Genomic DNA, 12479 nt, shown 5'->3' with positions numbered 1-12479 from the left:
AACCAGAAGGAGGGATTAAGAGCTCCAATATTTTATTGGTGACTTGGACATCTGGTTAAACAGTATGTACATTTGAAGCTTGACATCCCGTAGTTCTCGTGTACAAACCATCGCGGTACCTTAGTAAATCACAGGGCTGAGCATTTGAATGCTGCAGGCTCCCAGGAGCAGGGCAGACAGCAGTAGGAAGCAGGTTAGCCGGGAAGAATGGGAGGGGGATGGAGGGGAGCGCGGGATATGCAGCTCTAGGCATCTGCCTTCTCTAGCTCAAATTAACCAGCCAATCTCCCCCGGCGCTGCCTGTAGAAACGAGCTTCTCCAGAGGGTGATTCACTGCACAATGTTACACTCGTGAATTTATTCCCCCTTTCTTAAAGGAATACTGCTCTTGCCAGCAACTGCAGGGCACGCCCAGGGAGATGTGGTGGCTCATTTTGATGCCTAGAGATAGGGAGTGTGAATCTCCCCTCCTCCTGCCCTCCCTCCCCAGCTACCTGTTGTGTAAATGAGTGGTATTCACCCCATATTCACAGCTGAGGAGTTTGTCAGGAAATGGGACCTCTCACGTGCTGTCATACATAGCACAGAGATATACACAGCAGATTCTAATCTCCTTCCGATCTCAGATGGACTTCTTTGCATTTTGCCACAAACCCACGTTTTCCCCTCACACAGCATCAGATACGCCCAGACAATGCCCACCAGAGTCCCTGTGAATGCTCAGTACGGTGTCTGGGCGGACAAGGGGACGACACACAAATCTGCTGCCAACCCGCATGGAATTCAATCCACTGAAGTCAACAGGAGGGTTTCCACTGATTTTAACAGAAAGACTAGATTTAAACAAATGTCACATGCAGAATTCATTCACATATCAAGCTCCAGTTGCTCTTAAAATCTGACCAATTTGAGAAAAAAACACAGTGTCTTTCCTTCCCTGTTTTCAACTAACTGACCTAATCCAACTTCTGCATGAACATGATTTACCCAAAGGAAGACTTTCTTCCATCAATTTTGACGGGATGTACTCATTCACAACCTACATGCTCCCTTATTAAAAAACTGCCCAAGTGATAACATGGGAAAGCAATGGTGGTTCTGTGTCTGAAAGAACAACTGCACCGAATAAAGTTTGCTGCTATATTAATACAGCACCGACAGATGCTGTAATTAGAAACCAAAAGGCAAACAGAGGAATGGCTAATGGTTTTGTGCACTGTTTAGGCTTCTCCTAAAACTGAAATGCTTCTTTAGGGAAGTGACAATGTCTTCATACGTGACCCTGGGACTACCGTAAAATGCTAAAGACCCACCCCCACAGGTGTCATATGCCATAACCACATGACTGTATTTCCAAATCGCTCCGTTTTCTACAGTTCTGCTCTGATCTTGTCACCATTTCTACTGAATTTCACTTTTTCCAGGAGTGCATTGGTTCATTTTTTTCTTAAAGGCAGGGTTTATATTATTTTTAGCAGCGATCCATTCACACGCTGAATTCACACGCAGAACAAAAATGAAGTACAGTAACGTGCTGGTTTCAGTACAAAAGAGAAAAGTATTTAGATTCAGTAGAAAGCGGGCAGGCGATGTGCTTGTTTCATGGACTGCTCTAATCTCTGCTGGAAAATGAGTAAAATAAACTAAAATGAGTTTCTCTGCACAGGGCACCAGAGAAACTGAGTGAACCCAATACAGCGTCTACCAAGAGACGAGGTATTTCCTCCATTCTGGTTTGATACCAATACAGACTCTGTTTAAGTATAGGATGCCCAGATGTGGGGGGAGGACCGGACGGGGGGACGGGACCAAAACCAGGCACAACAGCAAATTAGAGCAAACACACGGAACGATTCAAGGCATCTGGAAGAATCGGTCGGGACTATCGTGGAACAAGATGACGTAAAGAGGTGGAAAACTCACCTAGAACCTCATTCTAGCTAATACTTCTTCCCAGATAACACTACACAAATACTACTAAATAAGACACATCTCATTTTCAGACGTATCTAGAGAGGAAAAAAAACCTCAGGAGGGAAAATCGTATCTAGTATTTGCAGTCCTCCAGGATCTGCTCTCAGGGACATTTCCAACTGGATCACAGGAAAGCTTGTTGCTGCTAGGCTCCTATCTGCCGGGGAGGACGGCAATGCATCAGCGCAGGGTAACGTCGCTTTGTTCTGGCGCAAGCCAGAAGGCACGGGGTATGGCCCAGGCTCTCCTGGAGAGCCTAGGAATCACAACTACTCAAAAAGAAGGTAAGGAAACAGAAATCGCAACTGCTTGGTGGCAACAGTGAGCTCTAGCCCTACAGCCTTCCCGTCTGCCATCTTCCTCCGTCCCCAAGAGCAGTCTCAGGAGCAGATTTTCTCCGGCTGTTCACAGTGCTGTTGGATCACCTCAGCAAGGTCCAGACACCGCAAAATACGCCACTTCTCAGCGGCCAGCTCCTCCTTGGATACCTGGCCCAGCAGTTTTTTGGCAAAGAGGTTCTGATCCTGCATGAAAAGGCCCACAGCAGACCTTGGGGCTTCGGGGAAGTTCTCCAGGCAACCACTGGTGAAACAGAAGTTGATTTTCTTTTCACGCCTCATCCCCGGTCCCCTTTCTTCAATCCAAGTCAGAGGTCTAGTGTGGAGGAGCAGAGAAAAAGAAGAAAAAAGTTGTTGAAATCAACAGTCCTATCTTATGCCTTTTTTTTGGTCAGCATTTACAGAAAATGCCCTAATAAATGCGCCATTTTTAAATTTCAGTCATTGCATACCCAGGTAACATGTTCAGACCAACACGCCTTGTGGTTACAGAGTGGAGCACCGGGTAAGAGTCTTAACTCTGCCACTGTTTCATGCTGTGACTTTCAACGCACCACCTGAGCTCTCTCCAGACCTGTTTTCTCTGTGCCCAAACTGACGCCAGCGATGTCCAGCCATCTCACAGGGAAGAGGGAAGTTTAACCTGTTTGTTTGTGGACTTGGATGAATAGTGAAGTCAGACATCCAAGTATTCTGCGCATGATACAAGCAGATAAACTCACAAGGCCCTCACTGCCTAGTCATTCCTCCAGCAAGAATAAATTTACGTCCCCCAGGTATGTAACGATGACCCAGACGCTACTGTGCAAGCCGAACACCGCTCCTTTCCGATGCGCTGGACAGACAGCAAGCTCACTCCTGCGGGCACTAACACCCGCGCTCTCAACTTTCCAGATAAGTTTCTTGCTCCACTGGGAGCACTGAATTGATCTTAGAGATTACACCAGAAGATGTCAATTTAGCCTGTTCCAGCTACACAGACCCTCAGGCAGGTCTTAATCAGAGCAAAGTCCTGCCTCATGCCAATGCGACAGGCACAGTCTCCAGGCCAAGCATTGTTGGTGTTGGCTACTGGCTTGCCTAGCTCACAGGTCCTCGCTCTTCCCTCCCCAGCTTCCCAGTTTGGCTGAGGAAGGAGAAGCCATGGGACATGCTGCATCGCTTCAAGGGTCTTAACAGACTCCTTGGCCCAACACTGGAAATGCTTGCAAAGGTTTTGAGGAATGGTCCTCAACACCAGCCAGAGCCACAATCCTCCCTTCCTGCTCTTTTGTCAACTGCCTTAACCGTGCCATTACCTTTCTGCAGCTCATTCATCAGCATTCGCTGCTGCCTGTGTTTAGAGGATACATGTTATTTTTCTTATTTGGTTATTGATGGCCCTTCCACAGTCCTTTATGGCCCATTTTAGTCTGCCACTCACAAATTATGAGGGCATCAATAGCATGGAAGAATAAATTCTGTCTCCAAGTACTGCCCATTAAATCTTCAATATCATTAGATATGGAAAGAAAGTACTTGCCAGTCTACCCCGAACACATTCTGCAGAGCACTCAGCTTAATGATTCGGCAGCTCTCATCTTTTATGCTTTAGGTTCCAATTTCTACATTCATATCATCGTTATCGATTATTTTTTGCTCACCTGTACTGCCACGCACACCCCTTACACATTAAGCATGGCCAGATGAGCCTGACTGAACAGAAAAAAACAACTGGAGGAAAAAAAAACAAACCCAAAACACCCAAATCACAGCCTGCAAGACCGCACCAAAAAAAAAAACATCCTTGGAGGACTAGTAAATGCAAAGACACCACGCGCTTCAGAAAGTCCCAAGGCCACGTGTCACTGCAGGCCAGAAGGGTGCTCGAGGGCCACATCACTTGGTGCATTCTGGGTTCTCGTCCTCCTTCCCCCAGGGGCCGGCTCTCGACCTGGGTCAGAGGCAGGCCGCTGGGTTGGGCTCTGGCTTTGCAGAGCTGTTTTTATGATCTTACGATGGCAAACAGTCACAGAGGGTTCGGGCCACTGCTGTTCAAAGCTGCTTTATCTCAGGTAGTCAGGTATGAAGAAGCCACTGGGCAGGCACCAGCAAAGACCTTCATGGTATGATCTCTTCTCCAAAGAGTCCATGGTATAGAGTCACAGAATGGTTTGGGTTGGAAGGGACCTTAAAGATCATCCAGTTCCAACCCCCTGCCATGGGCAGGGACACCTTCCACTAGACCAGGTTGCTCCAAGCCTCATCCAGCCTGGCCTTGGACACTTCCAGGGATGGAGCATCCACAGCTTCTCTGGGCAACCTGTCCCAGTGCCTCACCACCCTCTCTGGGAAGAATTTTTTTCCTGATATCCGATCTAAACTTTCCCACTTTCAATTTAACCCCGTTACCCCTTGTCCTGTCACTACAGACCCTTGTAAAAAGACCTTCCTCCAGCTTTCTTGTAGCCCCTTCAGGCACTGGAAGGTGCTGTAATGATCCCAACCAGGCAGTGTCAATGCAGGGTCACCTCCCTGGGGTGGTCTAGAGCATATGCACACCAGTGATCAGGCGCAAGCGTACTTCATCATCTGCTCTAGCTTGGGCAAGCTACTGGACCAGAAGCACAATCACAAAGAGTTAGCAGAATTTAATCAAAGTGATTAAAATTACCTATTTAGATCAGTGAACAAGAAAATGTTGAGTTTACTAATAGATTTATCCTCTTCTGCAATTGGATCTTTAGTAATTTTCCCAAGGAGAAGTTGATTCTACTTGACTGCTAACCAAAACGTATTGATTTTTAATTAACAACTTCTACACTAAAACTAGCCCCCTTTTTGCTGCAAAGATATGTATGCTGCAAGTCTGCATATTATTTAGGCAATTTTGTAGCTTAAGAAACAGGTTTGTATTTTATGTCAGAAAATTCTGAAGGGCTACTGTTCTTTTAATAGGTATTTCACCCATTTTCATTAAAGATTTGTATCGAAGTATTATCTGGCTATGAATGTAGTTAGTTATTTAGAAGTGTTAGCAATGTTACTCAAAAGGAACAAATCCATCCTTTTTAGTAACTGAAAAAAGCCACATTAAATATGTCGGACAGTTAAAGAAGAAAAAGCAAGTTTAACCAAACACTAACAAACCACCTTCATACTGACTTTTTACAAAGCAAGCTCTATCTGCAGTGAAGAAACCACCCTCGCTTTCTGAGGTAATTCCATCTTTCCAGATTTCAGACAAGTAGAGCTCTCCTGGCAACATTTTATTCAGAGATTGGAAAAGACTTCCTGCTTTTCTGATTCCCTGTTTTCCCAAATAACAAGTGGCCCTACTTGGACTGTGCTAGCTCAGTAAACCAAAATTAAGCAAACACTCTTTGTACCTGAAGAAGAATGAAGCTGGTTTCACAGAATCATAGAATGGTTTGGGTTGGAAGGGACAATTCTGGGTCCACTCAGCTTAATATTTTATGCAGCTTCTGCAGAAAGCATGTATTACATGATTTTCTAATGGATGTTCAATTTGAAGAGATTTGATTACAGTCTGTAATCTTAGATCTCAATAAAAATGTAACATCAAATGTTTATTGTCAGAATATGTGTTCAGAAAATGTCTTCAATTTATTTTAAACACCTTCCTCTTCGTGCTTGGAAAATGCCAACACTTTTTATTTATCATGCAATCAAAAAGGGGCTACCTTACTCTGGGTGGGAATTAGACAAAATCAGACCCTGCCCCTAGTTAACACCAAAAGAGACATTACCCATATCATTCTCCCTCCAGCTCACACTAAAAATTCAATTTTGATGTTAACCAAATCCAAGCTCTCAAATCCTGGGACAGGAACGGCAGTCCCGAGCTGGCAGCAGAGGTCTGGCTTTTCCTGGATTGCTCAATGTTTCATCACAGAGAGGCTGTCAGCTCAGCTGTCTTGGAAACACCACAGAGGCAGAGGTCATCTCTCAGATAGCTGGGCGTCAGGAGGCGTTAACACCCACCTCCAAAATCCACCCAGAGACAGATGAGCAGTGCAGCGGGGACGGACTGTAGCCTTTCAGAAATCCCTGCTTAGCAAGCAGAACGCAGGCTCCTGCGTTCCGCACCTGCTGCATTTTCCATGGCACAAAGTAGGCTGAATTAACCTGATTTCTCAAGGTTTATATATTGATGTTTTTCAACAAAGGACAGGGTAACTCTCAGGATAGATGCACACCTTTCCACCCATCAGCAAAACAAAGGTTGGGCAAATTAGAGCCGTAACGCCACCGCCGTAACTGAGCCATAACTTCAGTTGACGGAGAGCGGGCCAAATTCTCTACTGCTGTAACTCCACTGACGTCAATGGGGAAGGTCAGCAGCAAACACGGCCCCCGCCACCGAACAGAATACAGGAACGCTATGTAACTTTCCAGCCGGCGTAAATTATCCCAGAGGCATAATGCTGACTGTCCCCGAGGTCATTAAAAAGCTCAGGGTGACAAAACACATACAAATAGTTTGCAGCGGGCTAAGAAAAGCGGGTTATCTGCCAGCGGCGTTGAGTAGGAAAAAACAGAGAAATCCAAAAACGGTTCTGTATCCAGCAAATACCATACGCAGGAGCTAAGGACTACCTAGGAAACAGGACAGCAAGGGCAATGTTTAAGCCACCCACTAGTTCCACCTGCTGGAATTAGTTCAAAATCTCACTCTATATAGATCTTTACAGCTACTCGTGTTACTGGCAAATTGCTAAGAGGGTAAACAGAGCTTGTTCTGTCCCCTCACAACTGCATTTTAAAAGGAATTGGAAATGAGGTTTTATTTGAAGACAGAGGAAGATTGCTAAGGTAAGATGCTAACCCCACGATGAACTGCAGTGGGCTTTGTAGGGCTGGCTGATAAAATGCTTAACCAGACCCACAGTGAAACGAACAGTTCAAATGAGCCCTGAGCATTCACTCCCCATATAGTTAGTCCTTCAGGTTATTTACTTTTTTAACTTACCAACAGTTCTTAAAGAAGTAAGCATTCATGTTTGGTGGATTTTTTTTTTTTGGTGGTGGTAGTTTTTTCCCTTAAGTGTCCTAGCAGTCTAAGTGCAACAAAAAAAAGGGTAATTTATTACAAATTAAGATAGTCCAGAATATTTTCCCATGGGGTCTTCTTTTCCTCTGCTCTCCCTAGTCTTCTCACCTCTTGTCATAAGTTCATCAAGGGGTGATCTGTCTCAAAGGCAGAGCGTGCTGTATGGAAAACCAGGAAAATAGGAGTGATGGGAAAGCAACAAATTGTTCCAACATCACTCCTACCTCCTAGGAAACATACAGACCTTGGCTAACTTCTCTGTACCTTTTCATGCCAGACAGTTCTTCAGTTGCATATACAGCATGTCAAAGATGTTGTTGTAAGTAATTTCAATCTATCTGAAAAGACATGACCTCCAGGCAGATGGCCCAGAATGACCAAACCAGCAAAATCCACCACCAGACTTTGGATCAAGTCAAGTACTCAATCAACAGTATGAAACACTTTTGATTTACTTCATGGTCATATAATATTCTGTTTGATAGCAAGGCTATTGCTATCATATAATAAAAGGGAGATCAAACTCGTCATTATAAACAGCATCACCAAAAGAATTTTCTGCGAGAAAGGCATGGTGCAACGATTGGAAAAAAGTGACAGTAATCCTGGTAGCTGGATTCTCACTTGGCCTGACACGCTCATGAAACAATAGCAAAAAGGTAAGAAATGGGAAACAGACCGTCTTCCTAGTCAGGAAAAATCAAGGAAACTTTAGGACTGCAGATGAGGTGTTAGTCAAGAGCAACTGTATATGTTGGCCTTTCAGTAGTTTATTATACTGCTCAAAATGTGTAATTTTCTCTTAACCTCCAGGTAGTAGTATGTATTAACACAAGCATGATGATGCTCTGAGCTAATTATTATAACTGGTGCTTTACCTTTTCAAACAGCCATATACTTTCAGCCTTTAAAGAAAGGTTAGCTTTCAAGGTACTTCTAAAATACCTGATGCTAATTAAAAATATCTTGCTTCTGAACAATTTTTCAGAGTGCAAGGGATGGGTCTTTCAGCCTGGGCTATGGTAAAATGCATTATGGACCATTCTTACACTGAGACATCAGGAGAGAGCTTTTAAACCTCCTTGCGCTCTTCAGCAGATATTGTCTGGTGGTGGCTCTCTGTACCGTGATTAATATAGGAAGCGTTTTCAGGTCTGTTTCTCTTGTACACTTTCAAGCCAGCATCCAACCATTCTGTTTCCATGAGGAAGAGAGGATGCAGAACTCCTGCAGATGATATCGGAGGAGCCTGGCTCACCTGTTGCAACGACCATTACTCACTTCTTGTTTGCCGTCTGAAAGTGAACAGTCATTCTGGAATAATTCTTATCCTTCTGCTTTTCTCTGGTGGCAGAGGTAACAGTGAGGTCTCCAAAGAGGTCGATCAGCCAAGTCAGTCGGGCAATTCCACTGAAAGCTGGGAATCCTGTTTTGTTTTCATCAAGGACGCTACCTGGTGCAACAGCAACAAAAAGCCTTGAGAAATGGGAAAGAGAATAATGCCCCCCAGCACAGGAAAGGCTGAAGAAACCAGAGTGTTGCAGGCTTAGAGACCAGGGTGTAGAAAGGCCATGAGCGGATGGATGGAAGGAGTAGGGAAGTCAACAAACACAGTCAACCTTGACATGGATCAGGTGGTGAGCTATGACAGAGAAGGCTGCACGAAGTACATATGCAACAAACACTTCAGGATATGCTGAGGACAGAAGGGTGTACGTGGATTCAACACCGGAATAAAGTAAGGTGAAAATGGCTTGAAAATCTCCCCCAGCTCTTCCGGAGCCAAACACCAGTATGGAAGACTAAAGGTTCCCACTAGAAATTGGGACACTTCCTCAGAGCTCATCGTCCTCTCTGAGACCAATATGAATGAGAAACTGGTCACTGCCACCAAAGTACAGAAGGGATGAAGAAGTGCTCTCTCCTCCGTACAACAAGGCACAGACTCGTGTTCTTTACCAGGCAGCAGAAAGAGATTAGCCAAGCAACAGCCCGCAGAAGACAACTCCAGACAGTTGTGTAATTTCATGGAAATGCCCAGAACTGATACCTGTCTCTGCAGTCAGTTTATAGAACAGACTCTCGTCTAAAAGGACTGAATGAAGCCTGGAAGAACTGGTGCCCCTGTGGAGCATTCAGGCAAATCCGGATGGGCTTCCATTTCCTCATAGCTACTGACCTGTGAAATGCAATGTTCCCTTCACCAGGTCTTTCCCAGCCACCTCCTTTTTCAGCTGCTTGTACTCTTCAGTCAGAAGCTCAATGTGCTCCACATGGAGTACTTTACCTGCCATTAAATAAAAAAATAAACCACACCAAAAATCAGGACAGATTAAATAAGGGCTTTCTGGGTGAACTAAAGGCACATCTAAGCAGTAAAGGCTTCAGCAGCCACCCGTGGGAACTCACTCAGAAACGTTCACACACCTGGCTGGCAAATCGATGTCAGGAAGAAAACCAAACACGGGCCCTGCACTGAGGCATCAACCTGGGTTAAGGATTTTCAAGAGACAACAAATACAGAGACTACAGGAACATTAGCCACTATGTTAAACAGAAACTCTGTAATAAAACCCAATACCTAACTAAGGCTGAAACATGAGTCTTCAAAGTAAAAGACGGATTAATTCTTGGCCTCTTTCACCTCACATTTCCTTTATCTGTGTTTTTCCTCCCAGGGCAGTAGGAAAAAAAAAAAGGAGAAAAAAATAGCATAATACCCAGACACAGATTGCAACAATATGCTAAGGAATACATCCCTCCATTGGCATTAATTGGGTTACACTGGAATAGAGGCTATCCAGTACACGGTGAACGTGGCCCTCATTCTCCATGTGTTTTTCTGGAAGGTTTCCAGGACAGTCAGTTTAGGCTGCTGACAGTAACTGCTGCTGCTTCAAGAGAAGAGGCATAAATCCTGCTCAATGGGAAGCCATTCGGCGAACAACAAGCTAGTAAGTGGTGTTGGTACAGGGAAACAGCAAAGCAGAAATCCCATACCTCAGGTGTTTTAGGACACAAGTCACAAAGGAAATTTTTAGGAAGCAGCGGTATAAATAGTGCAGCTTGTCCAAAGGGTTTGCACTCTGCTCCTGCCCAGCACTGTTCTGTTCCTTGCAGCCCCATACACCCCCCTGGACTGACATGAACTGCCAGCTCTGACCCTTGGCACCGCAGGGGTGGGACCACACGCTTTCCAGAAATAAAGAGATTTTGCTTGGAGACAAGCTGTCTTTCAGACAGGGATGCCTTGCCAGCCCACAACAGCAGGAGCAGCTGTGTGTGACCAGCACATCGCAAATGCTAGAAGCTAGGAGAGCTGCTCCCAGTTTTGTTTTCAGGGAGAGAGGGGACAGGGAAGCGCACAAGTCCAATGGCTACACTTAATGAGTGTTTTACTATCACTGTGACAGAATTTGCCTTCTCTAACTGCGTTCTTAGTGCTGCATGCAGAGAGCTGTGCTTTTGTGAAGGCAAACATATCTAACTCTTAGCCTCTGTGTGTTTATTCCCCCACTGGCACATCTTAAATCCTAGACTGACACATCTCCGAGGCAGACATACTGCTCTGTATATCATGATTAATAGTAGACAGGAGCCCTGCCTTTGAGTTTGATGCCTTTGGTGCTACCGAACAGGTAATTCTGCCTACACCCTTGAGAACAAATGCCATTACCTTTCCGTTCAGCCATCTCCCAGAGCTCATGGGCTGCCTTAGCAGACAAAGCCATGGGGTACTCAACGAGGACATGTTTCCCAGCTTCTAAAAACATTCTGAAAGGGATACAAGATCAGTCTTTAAAAAAGTATATCATCGTAATCATCTCCCTCCACCGTGCAAGCTGCTTCCCATCCCCGCAGTCTGCGCCATATGGAGAAATGCACAACGTGGAGTAACGGAAATAAACGGCAAGTTTCCTAGCAAGGATGGTGCGGTGGCTACATCACACATTTAAACACCAGGAGAGCTGGGTTTTAATCCTCCTTTTTCAACAGAATTCCCCCACTCCTCTACGGCAAGTCATTAGAATGCCGCAGCATTGAGCACTGCAATTCCCAACTTCCAGACACTTGAGCGGCTGGAATCAGGCACTGGAGTGCCCTTCCCCTATATAATCTGTGAGGAAAGGCTTTGAATCCTCTTTTAAGCTGCCTGTCCATCAAACACAGGCCTAGAGGTATGCAACTGGAACTACGTGGGAAATGAACAGATCTTAAATCCTGCTCTCTTCCAGGGCTTGTTGGGTGCTCTAGGGAACTCTCTGTCATTCACTTCAGGCTTTTAGTCTGGCAGTCTCTACTCCAGTGTTCACATCCTCTCCTGCAGCAGCTTTACACAGCTTCCCTGGGCTTCTAAATTACAGAGGAAAGCATGGGAAAAGGCGGAAAAAAACCCACCCCAAAATACCTGATGGTTTCTTCATGGCTCCTGTTCTCTGTGCTGATGAAGGCTGCATGGATCTCTTTGCTTCTCAGAGCATCTTCCAGGCTAATCTGCTTGGCCTCGTTAATATTGCCAAAACTTCTCCTGTGTATTTAGCAGAAATACAACCAGAGCATAAGCATCCCATCCCATTCTTCCCAACTGCATGTCATGCGGCACCACTTAGGAATTGTTCCCATGGACCACTGTCTCACCGACTGCAACCAGGGTAGAACACAGGCAGCTTGTAATCCAGGAAGGGCATGAGCCCATCCAGGCAGAAGTGGAAAAAAGAAGAAAGCAGAAGGGTCAGTGTGGAGGTGGTGGTATCTACAGAAGCTGTCCTGCTATTGAAGTGCCAACTGCTTTTTGGTTTGGGCTTTTTTTTTTGTTTTTTAATAAGCATCATTACAGAAGAGCCATGTTAAAAGAATGACTTGAAAGAAGACAGTGAAGCAACTATCTTCAGTGTTGCTCGAGGCTAGCCATAGCACTAGCAAAGGCATCCAGGAACCAAGAGTGTAGTTTGCAGGGAAATAAACTGGATGACCTAATGGGTCCTTTCAGTCTCGAACAACCCTGACTGCATGATTTAAATGCAGCTGGAAAAATACATTCACAGTCTGAGATCCATATGTGCACTGCCTCACTATTTAAAACCTTTATGTTCTGCTGGTATGGGGCAGATGGT

The 12479-nt window shown here is 45.2% G+C and overlaps 1 protein-coding gene across 1 annotated transcript in view; it reads right to left on the bottom strand.

Moving 5' to 3' along the window:
* Window positions 1–2190: 2190 nt before the first annotated feature.
* BLVRA (biliverdin reductase A) overlaps window positions 2191–12479 on the bottom strand; it is an 11097-nt gene continuing 808 nt past the window's right edge. Inside the window, exons 2-6 of the mRNA XM_010149075.1 lie at window positions 11774–11893; window positions 11042–11139; window positions 9545–9652; window positions 8647–8818; window positions 2191–2628 (exon numbers count right to left, since the gene is read on the bottom strand). Coding sequence (XP_010147377.1) covers window positions 2355–2628; window positions 8647–8818; window positions 9545–9652; window positions 11042–11139; window positions 11774–11893 — 772 coding nt within the window. The 3' untranslated portion in view covers window positions 2191–2354. The remainder of the gene's footprint in view (window positions 2629–8646; window positions 8819–9544; window positions 9653–11041; window positions 11140–11773; window positions 11894–12479) is intronic.

Source organism: Eurypyga helias, unplaced genomic scaffold (assembly GCF_000690775.1).
Source record: "Eurypyga helias isolate BGI_N326 unplaced genomic scaffold, ASM69077v1 scaffold13390, whole genome shotgun sequence".
In the NCBI taxonomy this organism is placed as follows: Eukaryota; Metazoa; Chordata; class Aves; order Eurypygiformes; family Eurypygidae; genus Eurypyga; species Eurypyga helias.
This window is presented reverse-complemented; position numbering and strand designations above follow the sequence as displayed.